Source organism: Hyla sarda, chromosome 4 (genome assembly GCF_029499605.1).
Source record: "Hyla sarda isolate aHylSar1 chromosome 4, aHylSar1.hap1, whole genome shotgun sequence".
NCBI classification, from domain to species: Eukaryota; Metazoa; Chordata; class Amphibia; order Anura; family Hylidae; genus Hyla; species Hyla sarda.
This window is the reverse complement of record NC_079192.1, coordinates 6658493-6685157: the sequence shown is the minus strand read 5'-3', so window position 1 is coordinate 6685157 and position 26665 is coordinate 6658493. Positions and strand designations below refer to the sequence as shown.

The 26665-nt window shown below is 36.3% G+C and overlaps 1 protein-coding gene across 1 annotated transcript; it reads left to right on the top strand.

Moving 5' to 3' along the window:
- The first annotated feature begins 2402 nt into the window (after positions 1 to 2402).
- Positions 2403 to 26447, top strand: LOC130367175 (olfactory receptor 11L1-like). The gene is made up of 3 exons (XM_056569578.1): positions 2403 to 2417; positions 25055 to 25460; positions 25918 to 26447. Exons 1-3 carry the CDS (start codon positions 2403 to 2405, stop codon positions 26445 to 26447), a joined length of 951 nt encoding a protein of 316 aa, XP_056425553.1.
- The last annotated feature ends 218 nt before the right edge of the window (positions 26448 to 26665 follow it).

Sequence of the window (26665 nt, the reverse complement as noted above, 5' to 3'; positions counted from 1 at the left end):
CCAACTCTGCTGCTGTACTCTTCTAAGCTTTCTCGGTATATCGTACACGACACTGAATAGAAACTAAAAATATAATTGGAGTATGCGCTGAGTTGACAGGATGGCAATAATTTAATGGAGATCAAATGAATAAACCTGATATCTAAATCACGGATTACAGAGAACCTACCTGATAATGTATTTGGAGTTGTGAATGAGTACTTAGACGGGCTGTTGCTGCGGTGAGTTTAAAACAGGGAATTTTTTGTACTCCCATTATATTTTTAGATTTGTAAATTACTTTTATTAGAAATCTTAGTCCAACCAGTACTTATCAGCTGCTGAAGTTCAGCTGTTCTTTTCTGTCTGACAGCAGTGCTCTCTGCTGACACCTCTGTCTGTCTCAGGAACTGTCCAGAGTAGCAGCAAATCCTCAGATAGAAAAGAACAACTCAAATTAAGCAGCCGATAAGTATTGCTAGGATTAAGATTTTTTGATAGAAGTAATTTACAAATCTGTTCAACTTTTTGGAGCCAGTTGATATAAAGAAAACTGTTTTTTTTTTCATGGAATACCCCTTTAACCCCTTAAGGACCGGGGTTTTTTCCGTTTTTGCATTTTCGTTTTTTGCTCCTTGCCTTTAAAAAATCATAACTCTTTCAATTTTGCACCTAAAAATCCATATGATGGCTTATTTTTTGCGCCACCAATTCTAATTTGTAATGACGTCAGTCATTTTGCCCAAAAATCTACGGTGAAACGGAAAAAAAAATCATTGTGCGACAAAATTAAAAAAAAAACGCAGTTTTGTAAGTTTTGGGGGCTTCCGTTTCTACGTAGTACATTTTTCGGTAAAAATGACACCTTATCTTTATTCTGTAGGTCCATACGATTAAAATGATACCCTACTTATATAGATTTGATTTTTTAAGACTTCTGGAAAAAATCATAACTACATGCAGGAAAATTAATACGTTTAAAATTGTCATCTTCTGACCCCTATAACTTTTTTATTTTTCCGTGTATGGGGTAGTATGAGGGCTCATTTTTTGCACCGTGATCTGAAGTTTTTAACTTTACAATTTTTGCATTGATAGGACTTATTGATCGCTTTTTATTCATTTTTAAATGATATAAAAAGTGACCAAAAAAGCACTATTTTGGACTTTGGAATTTTTTTGCGCGCACGCCATTGACCGAGCGGTTTAATTAATGATATATTTTTATAATTCGGACATTTCCGCACGCGGTGATACCATATATGTTCATTTTTCTTTTTATTTACACTGTGTTTTTTTTTTTATTGGAAAAGGGGGGTGATTCAAACTTTTAATAGGGGAGGAGTTAAATGATATTTATTCACTTTTTTTTTCACTTTTTTTTTGCAGTGTTATAGGTCCCATAGGGACCTATAACGCTGCACACACTGATCTTCTATGCTGATCACTGGTTTCTCATAAGAAACCAGTGATCAACGATTCTGCCGCATGACTGCTCATGCCTGGATCTCAGGCACTGAGCAGTCATTCGGCGATCGGACAGCGAGGAGGCAGGTAGGGGCCCTCCCGCTGTCCTGTCAGCTGTTCGGGATGCCGCGATTAGCCGCGGCTATCCCGAACAGCCCGACTGAGCTAGCCGGCCACTTTCGGTTTCACTTTTAGCCGCGCGGCTCAGCTCTGAGCGCGCGGCTAAAGGGTTAATAGCGCGCGGTGCCGCGATCGGCACTGCGCGCTATTAGAGGCGGGTCCCGGCTTCACTATGACGCCGGGCCCGCCGCGATATGACGCGGGGTTACTGTGTAACCCCGCGTTATATCAGGAGAGCAGGACCAAGGGCGTACCTGTACGCCCTTGGTCCTTAAGGGGTTAAGTCACTCTCTTGCTCTTGCCAACACGGGGCTTTTCAATTGCATTGGCATTAGTGGCCTGGCTATAGTGGTCACAGTGATCAAAATTACAACTGGTACCTTAGCCAGGGAGGCTTACATGTCCCCTCACCGCATCATAAATCTGCAGTCCATGTTCTCCTGAATCGGCTGTTATGTGACAACAGGGTCAGGGAACTGGACACCAGACTTTTGTGACAACATAACATTTCTTATTGATTCTCTTCCTTCATGATGAATTCTTCTGTGTATTTGGTCGCTGATCACCAGAAGATTTATTTTTATGTTTTATTAGATTCATTTATTTCCCACAAGAGACAAGAGAAGAGAAATCTCCACAGACTTGTTTCCTCCTCGGGCCTTGTCTTCTCTTTATATATATATATGAAGCCGCTCAATGTATTTTCCTCAATGCTCTCTTATGTATATTGGGCCCCATGTTCTCCCATATCATGCTGATTGTATCCTCTGTCATTCTGTACATTCTTCTACTGATCCTCTTTTTGTGAGATGACATTTATTTCCATCACTAGGACAATGAGCATATCTGAGGTAAGTGTAATGAGAAGTCAGGCCGGTCTGATGGAGAATATGCTCAGAAATTCTGCAGCACTCTACAATTTTCACAAACATAGTTATAAAAAAAAACAAAAAAAAACAATGTATTTTGGACATAATCTATTTTACATTTTTGTTCCCCTTTTCCTATATAGAACACAATAAGATCAGTGGCACAATATGCAGGTTACATGTACTGATGACTGTAGAAGAGAATCCGATTTTACTCTCTCTGTGAATATAACCTAATTCATTTCCATTAAATAGTCATAAGCTATATTCAAACACAGAGTTTTTATTGTCACATAGGAGAAGTATGAAAGATAGATGCGGATGCTGTGTTCTTTATTCTAAACGGTAAAAGGTGGCAATACATGGACGGATGTAACAGCAGGTCAGTGGATGGCAGGGAGCCCCGTCTGGAGCGACGGCGCAGTTTCACGCCCTCTGGGTGTTTCCACAGGCCTGGAATTGACCAATCAAGGTCAATTCCGGGCCTGAGGAAACGCCCAGAGGGTGTGAAATGGCGCCATAACTCAGAACGGGACTCCCTACAATCCACTGCCCTGCCAATACATCCGTCCATGTATAGCCACCTTTTACCATTTGGAAACACATCATTGGAATCGTGGTGAGTGATCCACATCTATCTTTAATACTTCTCCTATGTGTGTATATACAGTGACGACTTAGCGAGAGCACCACCACTGATGTGCTAGTGTGAATAGTGCTGACCAAACGACCGCATGATTAAAGAACACATTATCCTGAAGCAGTGCCCAGTGAATCTCTATAGACTTAGAGTTTTTATTGTGTTTGTTGTTGTTATTTGTTGTTTTTTTTTTACAGGTTAAAAAATATATTTTCATTTACTTATGGATTTTCGAGTATATTAAGTAGTAAAAAAAAAGGAATGTATTTCTCTATTTCTTATTAGTGGCACATAGCAAATTTGTGCCAAAGTTTGCCTATATTTCCAACTGTTCCATTACCTTTAGTTTCATTTTAGTTCCATTACTTTTATTTTTTTTTAAGTGGACATGTTTTCACATTTTTCACAATCCCAGAGATTTATGAAATTGTTTATCTTGTTTTTTATTCAGACTGTGATTTTTAATTTTTAATAGGGAGGTTGAAAACTTTGGCACATTCCAAAGCACCAAAGTTTTTTAGACATGTAAAATCCCATTGATACATATAAGGGATAAATGGAAACAAAATCACTATGATAATAATAATTTGTGTCAATTTATAGAATAACTGAAAAAAGAGTAAACACTGAGTTGTTTTCTCTTTTTCTTGTATGTAATGTGTGTAATATAAGTTATTGTATGTAATATAAGTTATTGTATGTAATGTGTGTAATATAAGTTATTGTATGTAATGTGTGTAATATAAGTTATTGTATGTAATGTGTGTAATATAAGTTATTGTATGTAATGTGTAATATAAGGTATTGTATGTAATGTGTAATATAAGTTATTGTATGTAATGTGTGTAATATAAGTAATTGTATGTAATGTGTGTAATATAAGTTATTGTATGTAATGTGTATAATATAAGGTATTGTATGTAATGTGTAATATAAGGTATTGTATGTAATGTGTAATATAAGTTATTGTATGTAATGTGTAATATAAGTTATTGTATGTAATGTGTGTAATATAAGTTATTGTATGTAATGTGTAATATAAGTTATTGTATGTAATGTGTAATATAAGTTAATGTATGTAATGTGTGTAATATAAGTTATTGTATGTAATGTGTGTAATATAAGTTATTGTATGTAATGTGTATAAGTTATTGTATGTAATGTGTGTAATATAAGCTATTGTATGTAATGTGTGTTATATAAGGTATTGTATGTAATGTGTATAATATAAGTAAAGATGAGCGAACTTACAGTAAATTTGATTCGTCACAAGCTTCTCGGCTCGGCAATTGATGACTTTTCCTGCATAAATTACTTAAGCTTTCAGGTGCTCCGGTGGGCTGGAAAAGGTGGATACAGTCCTAGGAGACTCTTTCTTAGGAATGTATCCACCTTTTCCAGCCCACCGGAGCACCTGAAGGCTGAACTAATTTACGCAGGACAAGTCATCAACTGCCTAGCCGAGAAGTTTGTGATGAATCAAATTTACTGTAAGTTCGCTCATCTCTAAATGTATGTAATATAAGTTATTGTATGTAATGTGTAATATAAGTTATTGAATGTAATGTGTAATATAAGTTATTGAATGAAATTTGTAATATAAGTTATTATATGTAATGTGTGTAATATAAGTTATTGTATGTAATGTGTAATATATGTTATTGTATGTAATGTGTATAATATAAGTTATTGTATGTAATATGTAATATAAGTTATTGTATGTAATGTGTGTAATATAAGTTATTGTATGTAATGTGTGTAATATAAGTTATTGTATGTAATGTGTAATATAAGTTATTGTATGTAATGTGTGTAATATAAGTTATTGTATGTAATGTGTAAAATAAGTTATTGTATGTAATGTGTAATATAAGTTATTGTATGTAATGTGTAATATAAGTTATTGTATGTAATGTGTGTAATATAAGTTATTGTATGTAATGTGTAATATAAGTTATTGTATGTAATGTGTATAATATAAGTTATTGTATGTAATGAGTATAATATAAATTATTGTGTGTAATGTGTGTAATATAAGTTATTGTATGTAATATGTAATATAAGTTACTGTATATACTCGAGTATAAGCCGAGTTTTTCAGCACGATTTTTCGTGCTGAAAACACCCCCCTCGGCTTATACTCGAGTGAACTCTCCACCCGCAGTGGTCTTCAACCTGCGGACCTCCAGAGGTTTCAAAACTACAACTCCCAGCAAGATGGCTGCCTGGGCTTGCTTGGAGTTGTAGTTTTGAAACCTCCGGAGGTCCGCAGGTTGAAGACCACTGCGGCCTTCGACATCACCCAGCCCCCTCTCACCCCCTTTAGTTCTGTACAGTACTCACCTCCGCTCGGCACTGGTCCGGTGCTGCAGGACTGTCAGGAGAGGAGGTGGTCCGGTGGGATAGTGGTTCCGGGCTGCTATCTTCACCGGGGAGGCCTCTTCTAAGCGCTTCGGGCCCGGCCCCAGAATAGTCACGTTGCCTTGACAACGACGCAGAGGTACGTTCATTGCCAATGTACTTCTGCGTCATTGTCAAGGCAACGCCTCTATTCCGGGCCTGAAGCGCGGAGAAGAGGCGCCCCCAGTGAAGATAGCAGCCCGGAACCACTATCCCACCGGACCACCTCCTCTCCGGACAGCCCTGCAGCACCGGACCAGCGCCGAGCGGAGGTGAGTACTGTACAGAACTAAAGGGGGTGAGAGGGGGCTGGATGATGTCGAAGGCCGCAGTGGTCTTCAACCTGCGGACCTCCGGAGGTTTCAAAACTACAACTCCCAGCAAGCCCGGACAGCCGATGGCTGCCCGGGCTTGCTGGGAGTTGTAGTTGTGAAACCTCTGGAGGTCCGCAGGTTGAAGACCACTGAGGGCGGATGATGAGAAGAGGATGATGAAGGGGGGGTGTGGGATGATGATAAGAGGATGATAAAAGGGGGGTGTGGGATGATAAAGGGGGGTGGGAATGATGACAAGGGGATGATGAAGGGGGGGTGTGTGGGATGATTACAAGGGGATGATGAAGGGGGGTGGGGATGATGACAAGGGGATGATGAAGGGGGGTGGGGATGATGACAAGGGGATGATGAAGGGTGGTGGGGATGATGACAAGGGGATGATGAAGGGGGGATGTGTGGGATGATGACAAGGGGATGATGACAGGTGATGATGATGAGGGTCTGGATGATGACAGGCGGTGATGATGATGAGGATGTTAATGACGGGTCTGGATGATGACAGGGGGGGGGGATGATGTATTTCCCACCCTAGGCTTATACTCGAGTCAATAACTTTTCCTGGGATTTTGGGTTGAAATTAGGGGTTTCTGCTTATACTCGGGTCGGCTTATACTCGAGTATATACGGTATTATATGTAATGTGTATAATATAAGTTATTGTATGTAATGTGTGTAATATAAATTATTTTATGTAATGTATAATATAAGTTATTGTATGTAATGTGTGTAATATAAGTTATTGTATGTAATATAAGTTATTGTATGTAATGTGTATAAGTTATTGTATGTAATGTGTAATATAAGTTATTGTATGTAATGTGTGTAATATAAGTTATTGTATGTAATATAAGTTATTGTATGTAATGTGTGTAATATAAGTTATTGTATGTAATTTGTAATAGAAGTTATTGTATGTAATGTGTATAAGTTATTGTAAGTAATGTGTATAATATAAGTTATTGTATGTAATGTGTGTAATATAAGTTATTGTATGTAATGTGTATAATATAAGTTATTGTATGTAATGTGTATAAGTTATTGTATGTAATGTGTATAATATAAGTTATTGTATGTAATGTGTATAATATAAGTTATTGTATGTAATGTGTATAAGTTATTGTATGTAATGTGTATAAGTTATTGTATGTAATGTGTGTAATATAAATCATTTTATGTAATGTGTAATATAAGTTATTGTATGTAATGTGTATAATATAAGTTATTGTATGTAATGTGTATAATATAAGTTATTGTATGTAATGTGTATAATATAAGTTATTGTATGTAATGTGTATAAGTTATTGTATGTAATGTGTATAATATAAGTTATTGTACGTAATGTGTGTAATATAAGTTATTGTATGTAATGTGTGTAATATAAGTTATTGTATGTAATGTGTATAATATAAGTTATTGTATGTGATGTGTAATATAAGTTATTGTATGTAATGTGTATAATATAAGTTATTATATGTAATGTGTGTAATATAAATTATTTTATGTAATGTGTAATATAAGTTATTGTATGTAATGTGTATAATATAAGTTATTGTATGTAATGTGTATAATATAAGTTATTGTATGTAATGTGTATAATATAAGTTATTGTATGTAATGTGTATAAGTTATTGTATGTAATGTGTGTATATAAGTTATTGTATGTAATGTGTGTAATATAAGTTATTGTATGTAATGTGTGTAATATAAGTTACTATATGTAATGTGTGTAATATAAGTTATTGTATGTAATGTGTAATATAAGTTATTGTATGTAATGTGTGTAATATAAGTTATTGTATGTAATGTGTGCAATATAAGTTATTGTATGTAATGTGTAATATAAGTTATTGTATGTAATTTGTAATATAAGTTATTGTATGTAATGTGTGTAATATAAGTTATTGTATGTAATGTGTATAAGTTATTGTATGTAATGTGTATAATATAAGTTATTGTATGTAATGTGTGTAATATAAGTTATTGTATGTAATGTGTGTAATATAAGTTATTGTATGTAATTTGTAATATAAGTTATTGTATGTAATGTGTATAAGTTATTGTATGTAATGTGTATAATATAAGTTATTGTATGTAATGTGTATAATATAAGTTATTGTATGTAATGTGTATAAGTTATTGTATGTAATGTGTATAATATAAGTTATTGTATGTAATGTGTGTAATATAAGTTATTGTATGTAATGTGTATAATATAAGTTATTGTATGTAATGTGTATAAGTTATTGTATGTAATGTGTATAATATAAGTTATTGTATGTAATGTGTATAATATAAGTTATTGTATGTAATGTGTATAAGTTATTGTATGTAATGTGTATAATATAAGTTATTGTATGTAATGTGTGTAATATAAATTATTTTATGTAATGTGTAATATAAGTTATTGTATGTAATGTGTATAATATAAGTTATTGTATGTAATGTGTATAATATAAGTTATTGTATGTAATGTGTATAAGTTATTGTATGTAATGTGTATAATATAAGTTATTGTATGTAATGTGTGTAATATAAGTTATTGTATGTAATGTGTATAATATAAGTTATTGTACGTAATGTGTGTAATATAAGTTATTGTATGTAATGTGTGTAATATAAGTTATTGTATGTAATGTGTATAATATAAGTTATTGTATGTGATGTGTAATATAAGTTATTGTATGTAATGTGTATAATATAAGTTATTGTATGTAATGTGTGTAATATAAATTATTTTATGTAATGTGTAATATAAGTTATTGTATGTAATGTGTATAATATAAGTTATTGTATGTAATGTGTATAATATAAGTTATTGTATGTAATGTGTATAATATAAGTTATTGTATGTAATGTGTATAAGTTATTGTATGTAATGTGTATAATATAAGTTATTGTATGTAATGTGTGTAATATAAGTTATTGTATGTAATGTGTATAATATAAGTTATTGTATGTAATGTGTATAAGTTATTGTATGTAATGTGTATAATATAAGTTATTGTATGTAATGTGTATAATATAAGTTATTGTATGTAATGTGTATAAGTTATTGTATGTAATGTGTATAATATAAGTTATTGTATGTAATGTGTGTAATATAAATTATTTTATGTAATGTGTAATATAAGTTATTGTATGTAATGTGTATAATATAAGTTATTGTATGTAATGTGTATAATATAAGTTATTGTATGTAATGTGTATAAGTTATTGTATGTAATGTGTATAATATAAGTTATTGTATGTAATGTGTGTAATATAAGTTATTGTATGTAATATGTATAATAAAAGTTATTGTACGTAATGTGTGTAATATAAGTTATTGTATGTAATGTGTGTAATATAAGTTATTGTATGTAATGTGTATAATATAAGTTATTGTATGTGATGTGTAATATAAGTTATTGTATGTAATGTGTATAATATAAGTTATTGTATGTAATGTGTGTAATATAAATTATTTTATGTAATGTGTAATATAAGTTATTGTATGTAATGTGTATAATATAAGTTATTGTATATAATGTGTATAATATAAGTTATTGTATGTAATGTGTATAATATAAGTTATTGTATGTAATGTGTATAAGTTATTGTATGTAATGTGTGTAATATAAGTTATTGTATGTAATGTGTAATATAAGTTATTGTATGTAATGTGTGTAATATAAGTTATTGTATGTAATGTGTGTAATATAAGTTATTGTATGTAATTTGTAATATAAATTATTGTATGTTATATGTGTAATATAAGTTATTGTATGCAATGTGTGTAATACAGTGATCCCTCAACCTACAATGTACAGACAGTCCAGATCTGTGAAACCTGTCACAACTGGAGGAACTGACCAATCAGAATGGGCATTTTACTGGGAAATCACCTGTATTACTGAAGTGCATGCACTGACTGGTGTCTGGTAGTGCCCCCTACAGTACAGGGAGGAACTACAAGTTCTGTACTACTCCTTACCTGTGCCAGGGTTAGCTGCTCTTTTGAACACCAAGTAAGGGCGGCTCCATTTGGGACACTATGTGAACTGTACAGGACCCTGAAGAAGCTCCTGTCCTCTACATATACCATTGTTTCCCAACCACGGTGCCTCCAGTTGTTGCAAAACTACAACTCCCACCATGCCCGGACAGCCAACAGCTGGAGGCACCCTGGTTGGGAAACACTGACATAGACAGTGATTTACAGCTCCCAGCAGATCTTTATTACTTTTATATGTAAGGATTTGCTTTATCTGTATTAGTATCTACTTATTTTTCTTTAATGATCACTTTTTACTATTTTTGGATGACATTTTGGTGGCTTCAGAACCAATTACCAGGTTTCCATAGAAATATGCAGACATCAAAAATAGGTGCAACCCAAAATAGGGGAAAAAATAGTTAAAAAAGGAAGAAAAAAATCCTCTAAAAAGAAATAAACACCTAATAATGAAAAATGCTACTAAACTCCCATAGTCAATTGAAAAACCACAAGAAAAATGGAGCCGTTTAAAAATAATATTACAAATATACTTTATTAAAGAAATACACAATCATAAAAATGAGGACTCACACCACAGATGGGGGACAAAAAACAGCAAGGGTGACCCCCCAGGCCTTCGTGGAGCAGTGCATAAGTATGTGTCTGTTATAACTTTTTCTTGTGTAGCTTTTGTAGTCCTAGTGGGACACTATTGCACTTCATCTATATATATATATTATAATGTATTATGCCATCATAGCTATGCATGCCCTGCCTCATTAGCTCCCTTCTGGGGGTGGTGGTCCCCCTTGCTGTTTTTTGTCCCCCCATCTGTGGTGTGAGTCCTCATTTTTATGATTGTGTATTTCTTGAAGTATATTTGTAATATTATTTTTTGAAGGGCTCCATTTTCTTGTGGTTTTTAGGTTTCCATAGAGTTATGGTCTCAACATACAATGGTTTCTCACACACAATGGTCCTCCTGGAACCAATTAATATTGTAACTTTAGGGACCACTGTATAAGTTATTATGTGTAATGTGTGTAATATAAGTAATTGTATGTAATGTGTGTAATATAAGTTATTGTATGTAATGTGTGTAATATAAGTTATTGTATGTAATGTGTGTAATATAAGTAATTATATGTAATGTGTAATATAAGGTATTGTAGGTAATGTGTGTAATATAAGTTATTGAATGTAATGTGTGTAATAGAAGTAATTGTATGTAATGTGTGTAATATAAGTTATTGTATGTAATGTGTAATATAAGTTATTGTATGTAATGTGTGTAATATAAGTTATTGTATGTAATGTGTGTAATATAAGTAATTATATGTAATGTGTAATATAAGGTATTGTAGGTAATGTGTGTAATATAAGTTATTGAATGTAATGTGTGTAATAGAAGTAATTGTATGTAATGTGTGTAATATAAGTTATTGTATGTAATGTGTGTAATATAAGTTATTGTTTGTAATGTGTAATATAAGTTATTGTATGTAATGTGTGTAATATAAATTATTGTATGTAATGTGTATAATATAAGTTATTGTATGTAATGTGTGTAATGTAATGTATTGTATGTAATGTGTAATATAAGTTATTGTATGTACTGTGTAATATATGTTATTGTATGTAATGTGTAATATAAGTTATTGTATGTAACATGTGTAATATAAGTTATTGTATGTACTGTGTAATATATGTTATTGTATGTAATGTGTAATATAAGTTATTGTATGTAATGTATAATATAAGTTATTGTATGTAATGTGTGTATTATAAGTTATTGTATGTAATGTGTGTAATATAAGTTATTGTATGTAATGTGTAATATAAGTTATTGTATGTAATGTGTAATATCAGTTATTGTATGTAATGTGTAATATAAGTTATTGTATGTAATGTGTAATATCAGTTATTGTATGTAATGTGTAATATAAGTTATTGTATGTAATGTGTAATATAAGTTATTGTATGTAATGTGTGTAATATAAGTTATTGTACGTAATGTGTGTAATATAAGTTATTGTATGTAATGTGTGTAATATAAGTTATTGTACGTAATGTGTGTAATATAAGTTATTGTACGTAATATGTGTAATATAAGTTATTGTATGTAATGTGTGTAATATAAGTTATTGTATGTAATGTGTAATATAAGCTATTGTATGTAATGTGTGTAATATAAGTTATTGTATATAATGTTTAATATAAGTTATTGTATGTAATGTGTGTAATATAAGTTATTGTATGTAATGTGTAATATAAGTTATTTTATGTAATGTGTGTAATATAAGTAATTGTATGTAATGTGTGTAATATATGTTAATGTATGTAATGTGTGTAATATAAGTAATTGTATGTAATGTGTAATCTAAGTTATTGTATGTAATGTGTGTAATATAAGTTATTGTATGTAATATGTGTAATATAAGTTATTGTATGTAATGTGTGTAATATAAGTTATTGAATGTAATGTGTGTAATATAAGTAATTGTATGTAATGTGTGTAATATAAGTAATTGTATGTAATGTGTAATATAAGTTATTGTATGTAATGTGTGTACTTTAAGTTATTGTATGTAATGTGTATAATATAAGTTATTGTATGTAATGTGTAATATAAGTTATTGTATGTAATGTGTGTAATATAAGTTATTGTATGTAATGTGTGTAATATAAGTTATTGAATGTAATGTGTGTAATATAAGTAATTGTATGTAATGTGTGTAATATAAGTAATTGTATGTAATGTGTAATATAAGTTATTGCATGTAATGTGTTATATAAGTTATTGCATGTAATGTGTAATAAAAGTTATTGTATGTAATGTGTGTAATATAAGTTATTGTATGTAATGTGTATAATATAAGTTATTGTATGTAATGTGTGTAATATAAGTAATTATATGTAATGTGTAATATAAGGTATTGTAGGTAATGTGTGTAATATAAGTTATTGAATGTAATGTGTGTAATAGAAGTAATTGTATGTAATGTGTGTAATATAAGTTATTGTATGTAATGTGTAATATAAGTTATTGTACGTAATGTGTGTAATATAAGTTATTGAATGTAATGTGTGTAATAGAAGTAATTGTATGTAATGTGTGTAATATAAGTTATTGTATGTAATGTGTGTAATATAAGTTATTGTTTGTAATGTGTAATATAAGTTATTGTATGTAATGTGTGTAATATAAGTTATTGTATGTAACGTGTATAATATAAGTTATTGTATGTAATGTGTGTAATGTAATGTATTGTATGTAATGTGTAATATATGTTATTGTATGTAATGTGTAATATAAGTTATTGTATGTAATGTGTAATATCAGTTATTGTATGTAATGTGTAATATAAGTTATTGTATGTAATGTGTAATATCAGTTATTGTATGGAATGTGTAATATAAGTTATTGCATGTAATGTGTGTAATAAAATTTATTGTACGTAATGTGTGTAATATAAGTTATTGTACGTAATGTGTGTAATATAAGTTATTGTATGTAATGTGTGTAATATAAGTTATTGTACGTAATGTGTGTAATATAAGTTATTGTACGTAATATGTGTAATATAAGTTACTGTATGTAATGTGTAATATAAGCTATTGTATGTAATGTGTGTAATATAAGTTATTGTATATAATGTTTAATATAAGTTATTGTATGTAATGTGTGTAATATAAGTTATTGTATGTAATGTGTAATATAAGTTATTTTATGTAATGTGTGTAATATAAGTAATTGTATGTAATGTGTGTAATATATGTTAATGTATGTAATGTGTGTAATATAAGCAATTGTATGTAATGTGTAATCTAAGTTATTGTATGTAATGTGTGTAATATAAGTTATTGTATGTAATATGTGTAATATAAGTTATTGTATGTAATGTGTGTAATATAAGTTATTGAATGTAATGTGTGTAATATAAGTAATTGTATGTAATGTGTGTAATATAAGTAATTGTATGTAATGTGTAATATAAGTTATTGTATGTAATAGTTGTACTTTAAGTTATTGTATGTAATGTGTATAATATAAGTTATTGTATGTAATGTGTAATATAAGTTATTGTATGTAATGTGTGTAATGTAATTTATTGTATGTAATGTGTATAATATAAGTTATTGTATGTTATGTGTGTAATGTAATTTATTGTATGTAATGTGTAATATAAGTTATTGTACGTAATGTGTGTAATATAAGTTATTGTATGTAATGCGTGTTATATAAGTTATTGTATGTAATGTGTAATATAAGCTATTGTATGTAATTTGTGTAATATAAGCTATTGTATGTAATGTGTAATATAAGTTATTATATGTAATGTGTAATATAAGTTAATGTACGTAATGTGTAATATAAGCTATTGTATGTAATGTGTAATATAAGTTATTATATGTAATGTGTAATATAAGTTAATGTACGTAATGTGTAATATAAGTTATTGTATGTAATGTGTAATATAAGTTATTGTACGTAATGTAATATAGGGCAGGAAGTAATCAACAGGAAAAGTCATATAAAGACAAGACCTCCGCACTCCTTTATAGCTGCATGGTCAGATAGAAGGGTTTAGATAGGAGAGAAGGTATGGGTGGAGGTTTCCTCAGCTGTTTGGACTCTGTGCTCTATGGTTGACACCCGGAGAGACATAGCACACATTTCCACCTAAAGGTCCTAAATGGAGGGCGACAATGTTGGGATTAGGGATGAGCGAATCGAATGTGACAAATCCGAATTTGTAACGAATTTCATAAAAAATTAGATTTGTAACGAAACCGAATATCGCCGCAATTCGTTTTATGGACTCCATTATCTGCAGGCTGGGGGGGGGGGTTAAAATGGCGAATCCACATGTGAGGATATGGGGAAAGGAATCCTGGGAAGGGGGGACAGATAGATGACCCTGAATCACATGGTGGCATGCAGCTTATCAACAGCCAGCCCCTGTGATGTCACAGCCCTATATAATCGTGAGCCAGACGTTTCAGCGTTCTTTTGCAGAGAGAGAGAGAGCAGTGTGTGTGCCACAGAAAATAAAGCTTTACAGAAGCGATTCACCACAAGCCCAAATCACTGCAGAAAAGCAGTGACAGGGGAGAGAGAGAAAGAAAGTACACTTTTGGGTGTACTACACAGCAACTCTGTACTGGTGCACTGGGTTGTACTACAACTCTAAAGCTAATAGGGGCCAGTTAGGGTGAGGACTAAAAGCCATAGTCATCAGCTTTTAGTGCCTAATAATACTGTACTGGGATATACTACACAGCGACTCTGTACTGCTGCACTGGGGTGTACTACAACTTTAAAGCTAATAGGAGCCATTTAGGGTGGGCACTAAAAGCCATAGTCACCTGCTTTTAGTGCCTAATACAGGTTGTAAGCATTGTGGAGAGTATTGTCCTCCTCTCATAAGTGTAACCTGTACGCAAATAGGTGGTGAACAATTTTTTTTTCCTGTTTAACTCATTTGGGCCAGTTACTCTGAAAGGCCAGTGTGATTGTGTACCAGCACCAAAGTATTCCTTATAATTCTTCCTGAGTTTCACATGTATTATGTAGGTAACTTAGGCCATTATTCTATGTGTTGTGGAGGGGGCAGGGTGTTCTGTTGTCATGGTTGGTAGGTCTGGACACGAGATGGACACAGAAAGATGCTGGCCAAAGGAATGCAAAATATTCCTGCTGCCCACCTCAGGTCTGGGGAAAGAAATCTTGGAGACGCTGCAGGTGCCTCCCTTCCTCCTACAGGAATCTGGGAAGATAAGAAGAGCTGGGTGGGGGATTCAGAGTAGTGTGTGATGTCCCAGAGACAGGACCTGATGTTAGTACAGAGTCTGCTGGGACATGTAGTACCACAATAGTTGGGGAGTCTTGTGCTGCAGTTGCTGTGATGATCTCAGGGGTAAGAGTTGCTGCTAGTACAACACTCCCCTGGAGATTGTGCCCAAGAATCTGGAGAATTTCTAGGATAGAGGAGTTGAGGCTGAGTGACTGTGCCCAGTGACTGTGCTTTTCTGTTGCCCATTGTTTGCCAATACTCCGGATCACCCCTCATCCTGTGGATTGTGTTTTATTTTGTGATCTCTGACAATAAACCTGGTGCTGTTCTCCCATCTCTTGCTCTGTTGATTGTGTGACAATCCCTGAGTGGCGAACTCTGTTACAGCCAGCCAAACCTACAAACCTAGTTTTGTAGCCTTATACAGTTGTAAGCGTAGTGGAGCGTATTGTCCTCCTCTCATAAGTGCAACATATACGCACTCAGCTAGTGTTTAAGTATGTCAAGCAGAGAAGTGCCAAGACGAGCACAGAGGATTGGCAGAGGCCTAAATTCATCAGGCACAGGCAGAGGTCGCAGCAGACTAGGGGCGATTGGCAGCAGGAGTGCAGAAGGGGCTTCATCATCATTAGAAGAAGAGGGTTGCAGGTTGCCTGTGAGGCAGCAGCTGAGCCAGCAAGGTGGTAGAATGGTTGGCAGTCAGCATGGTGGCAGCAGTGGGAAGACTGGAGCCAAACATGCCCGGGTTAGAATACCTGCCAGTAAGGTAGTGGAACAGGGGTTCCTGGAGTCGGTAGCAGTAGCAGTCAGTCAGTGAGGCCTGTTGGGGGGAAAATGAGCTACTTGGCTGTGTGGCAGTTTTTCATCAAGCATCCAGAAGATGTTAACATGACCACATGCAAGATATGTCGGCAGAAAGTGAAGCATGGCCAGGGTCCCAATGTTGGTACCACAGCCCTGCATCAACATATGAAACATCACCATAAAGCGGCTTGGAAGAACCGTGGCTCCGATGAGGTGGTCCAGCCTGCTGCATCACCCAGTGGCACGCCGCTCCCTTTTTAAGGCTCCACCACCTCAGCTGTGTGTCATACCCTTCTTCTGTTGCTCCAGATGCTCTTTATTGCTTTTAATAAAAATGTTTGTGAATGCGATGTGACTAAAAAGCAGCAATTTAGCACTTTTTTTTTTTTTTACGTTTACGCCGTTCACCATACGGGATCATTAACATTATATTTTGATAGATGGGACATTTACGCATGCGGCAATACCAAATATGTTTAATAATTATAATTTTTTACACGTTTTTTGAGTAAAATAGGGAAAAAGGGTGATTAAATTTTTTTTTTTTTTTGGGGGGGGATTTTTCAAATTTGTTTTTTACTTTTTTTTTTTACTTTTTTAACTTTTATTTTTAACTCATTATGTCCCCGTAGAGGACTATTCATGGCAATCATTAGATTGCCAATACTGTTCAGTGCTATACATAGGCTTAGCGCTGATCAGTATTATCGGCGATCTTCTGCTCTAGTCTGCTGGAAGGCAGATCAGAGTAGAAGACCCAGGGAATGCAGTGGAGGCAGGTGAGGAGACCTCTGGCCACCATTTCAGCTGATCTAATCCCCGCAGCCATGCTGCGGACGATCAGATCAGAAATTTCAGGTATCGCACTGCCGCAGTTGCTGTGATCTGTATTGAACATGGCATCTGAGGGGTTAATGGCGACATCAGCATGATCCATGATGTCCGCCATTACCGGCAGTTCCCTTACTGCTAATAGCAGCTGGGACCTGTCATGCTGACGCGAGTACCACTCCGATGCTCACGGTTAAGTACAGGACATAAATGTATATCCTGGTGCGCAAAGTACCTCTGCACCAGGATGCACATTTACGTCATTAAGGGGTTAATTGGAATTTCTGATCGATTATTATTAATTTTTATTCTGATGTATGATGTGATTAAAAATCTGTATTTTTGGTGTAAAATATTTTGTTATGTTCACCCCGTTTACTGTGTGGGATCAAGAACATAATATTTTAATAGTTTGGACATTTATGCATGCGGCAATACCAAATATTAAAGATGAGCGAATTTTTGAAAAATTAGATTCAGACAATTCGTTGAATTTTCCCAAAAAATTGATTTGGTCCGAAGTTATTTGTAATAAATAAAATTTTAAATAAATAAAAACTGCTATTTCTGGGCTACAGAGAGCCTCAATAGGGGAGTAGAACACTTTGCCTTGCTGTAACACGCATGGAAAGTGTGCTGTGTTAGTAAAATAATACAGCTATTCAGTATGACATGCAGATTAGAGGCATCACTATTAGAATCACTGTCGCAGAGCGGCACAATGACAGATGTGTCAACAGCATGAGGAGACCAAATGGCGGCACAGTGACTTAGCCTGGAGGTGGCAGCAGCATGAGGAGACCATAATCTGGTAGAATGACTCGGCCTTGAGTTGACAACTGCAAGAGGAGACCATATAGTGGCTGAATGACACAGCCTGAAGTTGGCAGGAGAAAGAGGAGACCATATAGTTGCTGAATGACACAGCCTGGAGTTGGCGGCAGCATGAGCAGAAAATATGGTGGCAGAATGAGACAGGCTGGAGCTGGCATCAGCATGAGGAGAACATATGGTGGCTGAATGGGACAGCCTGGAGCTGGCATAAGCATGAGGAGAACATATGATGGCTGTATGAGAGCTTGAAGCTGGCATAAGTTTTTCATTTAATAAAAGAAAAGGTTTGCAAAAACACCATGTGCCACCTACACCACTAAGTATTGATTTGATGCAAAGACCTCTAAAAGGTGGAAGGGAACAACGTATGGTCCATTGTAAACGGTTGGGGTAAAAACTTCCCTTGTAAGGCCCTACTCTCGCATTATTAATTCCATTCTAGGCAAGTGTTACTCGCCCAAAAATGGGCGGCCCCACACAGGAACCAATCCCTATTTCCACCTAAAAACCCTGGGAAATGGCAGTGTTTGTAGGTGGTAATAGGGAGAGGTTCCTGTGTGGGGCCACCATTTTTAGGTCGACTAACACTTGTCAAGAAGGGAATTAATAATGTGAGAGTGGGGCCTTACAGGGGAAGTGTTTTACCCCCACTGGTTACAATGGACCATACACATTTCCCCTCCACCTTTAAGATGATTTAGGTGATTGCATCACATTAATATTTGTGAAAATAACTCCTTTTCTTATATATAAAAAAAATTGAGGTCCATATAATTTATCCTAAGAAACGTTAAGTTTTACGTAATGTATATCCTCAACATTTACTGATGGTTTGATGCGGAGGAGTTTCTGTAACTGGGGAGCAGCACCTTAAATCTGTTTTGCACTATCCATATTTGTGAAGTGATGGTGTGGCACCATGGTCAATCTACGCTGATGCATCAGGCATTGGTGGGTGAAAATCCTGGCTGATCCATCCCTGATTCATCTTCACAAAGGTCAGTATAGTGTCTAGAAAAGTATGTGTTTGTTGAGTCTGTGATGGACCGTGTGAGTGATAGGATAGGAGTATGATGGCGTGGCGGGGAATGTATGAATAATGGCTGACTGGATACTATTAGACACCCAAATAGTAAAAAAGTGCAATACATAATTAATAATTAGATGATTAATAAATACTCATGTTCAAACCAAATAAAAATTGATACAAATTATTTACAACAAATCACCGTATATCATAGATTTTTAGTGTACTCGAAATCAAAATCACAGAAAAAACACTAAAAATTAACTTTTAATAAATATCCAATTAAAAAGGATCCATTATAGATCCAATGGCCAACACACAAAAAAAATGAAAAAAGGTATTTTGCTGCATACAATCCCGGTAATGGGTGATAATTGCAGTCTTAAATTAAAAATGCACACAGAGTAATGCTCAATCAGAGTATGTATACAGGAACCTACCTAAAGGTGGGGTACAGGTAGGGAAAGGATAAGGTAGGGTGCTATAGGGGGATGTATATAAGGCCAATTGGTGAGTACGGCCACTACCTAACACTCACCCTATTGTCACCCTAAGTCTACTCATGCCGCTAGGCAGAGGTAACGCCCTTATAAGGGCGGCCCCGCTCCGGAACCTAGGTCTGTTCTTAGAATTACCTGACCTAGGACAAAAAGGGAGAAGGACTCACTGTCTCACTGGGGAACCCTGTCTGACTATGGGATAGGGATTGGGTACCCTGAACCCACTCATGTAACAGTGAGAAGGTGGAATATAAATAAACCAGAGATATAGAGGGTTACCACTTGGTTACTCATTCAATATGACACATTCTTTTGCGGATACTATGAATATACCTTGTCTGAATATATTTTACCATGTTTTATTACGGTAGTGATACCTATTGGTAGGATGAGATCATACATTTTCTATTGAATCTATTCAGGGTCACTTTGCAGTGTCAAGAACTGGCTAATTATATTGACACAAAAATTGTGTCACTAAAATGTATCATGAGAATATTATGTCTCATCCTTACCTTATATATGTGTTGCTATTATTATATCATTTATCCAGCAATGCATTAATGAATAATTAATGTCATCCCTGTTTATTTAGTGGATCTGCAGGAGCTTGGTCTATTCATATGTGGAAGTATACGTATATTTAATCTTAGTGTGATGCTGACAGATATGTATTTGTAGCCTACGTATAGAATTGTGATAAAATATCTAGATATCCAGTGTTCACCTGACCACTGTTGGACGCTGGGCTGTCCGGGCTATGCAGGGTTAATCCTATCCCTGCAGTCAAGCCTAATAAGGCGGCACTCCCTCCTTTACTCACCTCGGCTCTAGCGTGTTGGTATCTACAACAACACACGCTGGGCTGATACATCATCAGGTCATGTGATCCGGGTCCCCGGATCACGTGAATGGAGGTACGCCATGGCGACACGTCCTCCACCATGGTAATGCTATACATGCAGAGTCATGTGGTTGACTGCCCCTCCGGATATTATATACCGGAAGTGCGCATACTGAGACAGTGGAGCGCTAGGCATCAACAAACACTGGCGTTCCACGTAATGTCCAGTAGACTCTATACACCTATGCAGGTGAGCTCCAACAGTTTAGACTTGCTTTGATTGGTCTGGTTATTCAGAGGGAGTGGCTTAAACATACTATTTTATCCGGAAGCTGGGTGAATGTCAGCATGGCCACAAGCAGTCCGCATATATCCTGCTCCCCATCGGCCATCCAGGATTGTCTCCCACTTTGACTGCCCCCAGACTGTCCCCTGATGAACGGGGGGGGGGGGGGTGAAACACGTTGGGACCGTGCACCAGAGTCATCCATCAATCAGAGTTTGATAAGTATATGGGTTTAGCATTTTGTTCTATGTATCAGACCTATTGTTATTTATCAGTTAAGGTCTGTCTAGTATATGGGTTCAGCATCTTATATCATGCATTAGACCTGTAGCCATTTGTATATAAAGACAGATATGTGTTAGTTGATTCACACTTGATATGTACTTATTAATAGTCCAGATGTGACTACTAGGATACTTGTTGATTTCACCTGATTATGGCAGGTGGTTGGCTATATTGACAACTTGGTATCTGTAATTGATCCTTGAATATCAATACTGATTTTTCTTTCCATGATTTCTGTGAATTCATATCTATGCATTTATAATCAATTCTGTCTATAATTCATTATCAATTTCTATGTGTAATGTATCCATTTCCCATGTGGTGTATTAGGTTACAGGATGCACCCATATTGAATGAGTAACCAAGTGGTAACCCTGTATATCTCTGGTTTATTTATATTCCACCTTCTCACTGGTACATGAGTAGGTTTAGGGTATCCAATCCCTAACCCATAGCCAGACAGGGTTCCCCAGTGAGACAGTGAGTCCTTCTTCCTTTTTGTCTTAGGTCAGGTAATTCTAAGGACAGAACAGACCTAGGTTCCGGAGTGGGGCCAACCTTATAAGGGTGTTAACTCCGCCTAGCGGCAGGAGTAGACTTAGGGTGACAATAGGGTGAGTGTTAGGTAGTGGCCGTACTCACTAATTGGCCTTATATACATCGCCCTATAGCACCCTACCTTATCCTTTCCCTACCTGTACCCCACCTTTAGGTTGGTTCCTGTGTACATACTCTGATTGAGCATTACTCTGTGTGCATTTTTAATTTAAGACTGCAATTATCACCCATTACCGGAATTGTATACAGCAAAATACCTTTTTTCATTTTTTTTGTGTGTTGGCCATTGGATCTATAATGGATCCCGTTAATTTTTAGTGTTTTTTCTGTGAATTTGATACAAATTATTTAATATGAGGTTATAGTCATATAACATATGGAACACAGGGTCCTTGTGGACTCTAATGCCTGAATTACCGTATTTATCGGGGTATGCCACGCACCGGCCTATAACACGCACCCTCATTTTACCAAGGATATTTGGGTAAAAAAAGTTTTTTACCCAAATATCCATGGTAAAATGAGGGTGCGTGTATACCCCGATATACCCCCAGGAAAGGCAGGGGGAGAGAGGCAGTTGCTGCCCGTTTCTCTCCCCCTGCCTTTCCTGGGGTCTAGAGCCCTGCTGCCGGCCCTTCTCTCCCCCTAGCTATCGGCGCCGCTGCCCGTTCTGTCCCCCTGACTATCGGTGCCGGCGCCCCATTGCCGGCGCCGATAGCCAGGGGGAGAGAAGTGGTGCCGAGAGCCAGGGGGAGAGAAGGGGCAGCGGCACCCATTGCCTGCGCCGCTGCCCCGTTGCCTCCCCCCATCCCCGGTGGCATAATTACCTGGGTCGGGTCCGCGCTGCTGCAGGCCTCCGGCGTGCGTCCCCTGCGTTGTTGCTATGCGCTGCACGGCGCGGCACATGACGTCAGTGCGTCGCGCCGTGCATAGCAACGACGCAGGGGACGCACGCCGGAGGCCTGCAGCAGCGCGGACCCGACCCAGGTAATTATGCCACCGGGGATGGGGGGAGGCAACAGGGCAGCGGCGCAGGCAATGAGTGCCGCTGCCCCTTCTCTCCCCCTGGCTGTCGTCGCCGCTTCTCTCTCCCTGGCTATCGGCGCCGGCAATGGGGCGCCGGCACCGATAGTCAGGGGGACAGAACGGGCAGCGGCGCCGATAGCTAGGGGGAGAGAAGGGCCGGCAGCAGGGCTCTAGACCCCAGGAAAGGCAGAGGGAGAGAAGCGGGCAGCGACGGCCTCTTTCCCCCTGCCTTTCCTGGGGGTGTATCGGCGTATAACACGCACATAGACTTTAGGCTAAAATTTTAGCCTAAAAAGTGTGTGTTATACGCCGATAAATACGGTAAGTAGGTAAAGAAGATAAGGTGTAAAGATAACACAGTAAAAAAAAAATGCTATAAAATACAGTTCACAAAATTCTGTCCCGTTCTTGACGCGGGCAAAAAGTTCCACAAGACCAGTTGTTAGAGGGGCACTCGTCCACGCCCTCCCGACCAGGATTCTGGTGGAAGAGTCCCCCTGTAAGAACTGTGGTACACCATACCGAAAAGCTTCTGTTCACATTTATTGACTATTGGGCATTTACAGACTAACGGCAGCTGTAGCCATCATCTCACTGCAGAGAGACCAAGTGCACAGTGACACTCATGGCTTATTTGGAATACTATGTAACATTCTTCAGTTCCTCAATTCCAGCATTTTCTACAGTAGCACTCTGACCAGCTTTTTCTAACTGGAAATTTAAAGCCATTTATTCACAGGATTTTCGCTGAATTCAATAGTAAATAGGTTGGGTTGTGAAACCATGCCCCTTTTCTAGCAGTCCACGCCCCTTTGCGACAGATCACGCTCCATTTCTCCCCTTTTTTTGCTTTTAACTATGCAAAGTCGGGGTTGTTGGATTTTCCTGGTGCACATTGCTGCAGACACAATGCACCAAAATAACCAGACAAAAACTAGTTAGTTTTAGCTTAGTACATGAGGGCCATTGTGAACAGACCCATTCTTACCAATTTTGATCCTGTCTATACCCTTCCACTTCTGCTTTAGCCCCGCTTATAGTGACTCCATCATTAGAGGTGGGGCTAAAGAATAAGAGGCTGCGGCAAGAACGAGGTGGTAAGTGAATCTTCAATCTTCAGTAAACAGTATACAGCAATTAGTTAAAGGGGTATTCCAGGAAAAAAAAAACACATATATATATATATATATATATATATATATATATATATATATATAAATATATATATATATATATATATGTATATATATATATATATATATATATATATATATATCTCAACAGGCTTCAGAAAGTTAAACAGATTTGTAAATTAAATAGAGGTAGAAAAAGTGGGTGGGCACTGCTAGAGAACCACTATGCAGGTGCAGCAATCAATGTGTTCGGGTGTATGGCTGGTATATGGTGCTGGACAATCACAGAGACAGTCTTTCATATATAGTAGAACGAAGATAGAAAAATGTCCGCACTCACCATGCCATTTCAAATGATTCGCTTTATTGGATTCTTCAGATTTCCATTAAAAAGCATGAGACAAAAACACCCGAGTGCAGGGAGGAGGAGCAGCTCCGGGCAAGGAGACTAGGAGCGGCTGTCAGGAACAACAGCACCGTTTCGCGTTATTCACGCATCAGGAACCTGGAAGATGCGTGAATAACGCGAAACGGTGCTGTTGTTCCTGACAGCCGCTCCTAGTCTCCTTGCCCGTAGCTGCTCCCCCTCCCTGCACTCGGTTGTTTTTGTCTCATGCTTTTTAATGGAAATCTGAAGAATCCAATAAAGCGAATCATTTGAAATGGCATGGTGAGTGCAGACATTTTTCTATCTTCGTTCTATAGATTTGTAAATTACTTCTATTAAAAAAAACGTAATCCTTTCAGTACTTATGAGCTTCTGAAGTTAAGGTTGTTCTTTTCTGTCTAAGTAATCTCTGATGACACCTGTCTCGGGAAACGCCCAGTTTAGAAGAGATTTGCTATGGGGATTTGCTTCTAAACTGGGCGTTTCCCGAGACACGTGTCATCAGAGATCACTAAGGCAGAAAAGAACAACCTTAACTTCAGAAGCTCATAAGTACTGAAAGGATTAAGATTTTTTAATAGAAGTAATTTACAAATCTGTTTAACTTTCAGGAGCCAGTTGAAATATAAAAACATTTTTTTTCCTGGATAACCCCTTTAACTTTTCCCTTGCTGGACTGGTGCACAGCGCTCAGCCCAGCGGGATGTTATAGTCAAGCAGTGATCTAAACAGATCACGGCTCTAATGTCTACATTGCCAGGTTTGTGTGAGCTTTGTTGGAAAGTCTGGTGAGCCGAGGTTTCTCCGAAGTTCGGGACTAAACAGGGTACACTGGACTCTGCTCCCTCAACACTACTGATATTTTGTAGGTCGAGCTAATAAATTAGTAGAAGGAGAATTCTTAACACTGTTTTTCAGTTCTTTTTCATTTTTTTTTATTTCCTGTTTATACAGGAGAACAATCTGACTGTGGACGCTGGGTTTTTCCTTTTAGGATTTCAAAACGGCCGAGCCACAAATATTGTCTTGTTCTGTCTGTTCCTTGTGGTTTATTGTCTGATAATATGTGGGAATCTCCTAATCATCACCCTGGTGTCCACCAGCAAGAACCTCCACACCCCAATGTACTTCTTCATCTCACATCTGTCCATCAGTGACCTCTTAATATCCACAGATATTGTCCCCCATATGTTCCATGTTTTACTGAATAATGGGGTGACCATTACTTTCATATGTTGTTTGACTCAGTTGTATTTTTTTGCTGCTTCAGAAGTATCTGAATGTTTTCTCCTCACAGTGATGTCTTATGACAGATATGTGGCCATCTGTAATCCTCTCAGTTACTTCTCTATCATGACTAGTGTTGAGCGGCATAGGCCATATTCGAATTCGCGAATATTCGCGAATATATGGACGAATATTCGTCATACATTCGCGAATATTCGCATATTCGTTATATTCTCGTTTTATTTTCGCATATGCGAACATTCACGTATGCGAAAATTAACATATGTGAATATTAGCACATACAAAATTAACACATGCGAAAATTCGCATATGCGAAAATTAGCATATGCAAATTTTCGTATATGCGAATGTTCGCGCGCCAGTCTCACACAGTAGTATTAGAGCCTTCTTTACACCACACAAGCTGGAAGCAGAGAGGGGTGATCACTGTGATGTGTACTGTGAAGAAAAAAAAAAAAAAAAAAACGAATATTCGTAATTACGAATATATAGCGCTATATTCGCGAAATTCGCGAATTCGCGAATATGCGATATTCGCGAATAATATTCGAATTGCGAATATTCGTGAGCAACACTAATCATGACAAGGGTCCATTGTATTGTACTGGCCGCCATATGTTGGTTGTTAGGTTTTTCCATTGCATTGCTTTACATCATAACAATATCGGTGATGACATTTTGTGGACCAAATATCGTTGACCATTTTTTCTGTGATCTTGTTCCTTTAGTAGAACTCGCCTGTTCCAGTACTTACACTATTGAAATAGAGGTCTTTATAATATGTTTCTTAGCGGCACTCCTCCCCATAATAATCATGATCATATCTTATGTCAATATTATATTAAACATTTTAAGAATCCAATCCAATATCAGAAGACAGAAAGCCTTCTCCACCTGTAGCTCCCACCTCATTGTGGTCTCCATATTCTATGGAACATTGTTCAGTGTTTATATTGTCCCAACAAAAGGACAAACACTGACCATGAGTAAAATCCTCTCCCTGCTATATACTGTGTTTACTCCTCTGGTCAACCCCATTATATACAGTCTGAGGAATAAGGACATTAAAAAATCTCTTCAGGAAATGTTAAATATGTAATTTGTAACAATGATATAATAATCTATAAATAAAATAATGTGGATATAACATCCCTCAATTCTTACCGCTAGAGATGAGTGAACTTTTCAAAAATTTGATTCGGACGATTCGCCAAATTTCCCCGAAAAGTAGTTTTGATCAAAATGTATTTGCGGCGAATCGATGTTAAAAAAGGCTATTTCTAGCCTACATACAGCCTCTATAGGGGTATAGAACAC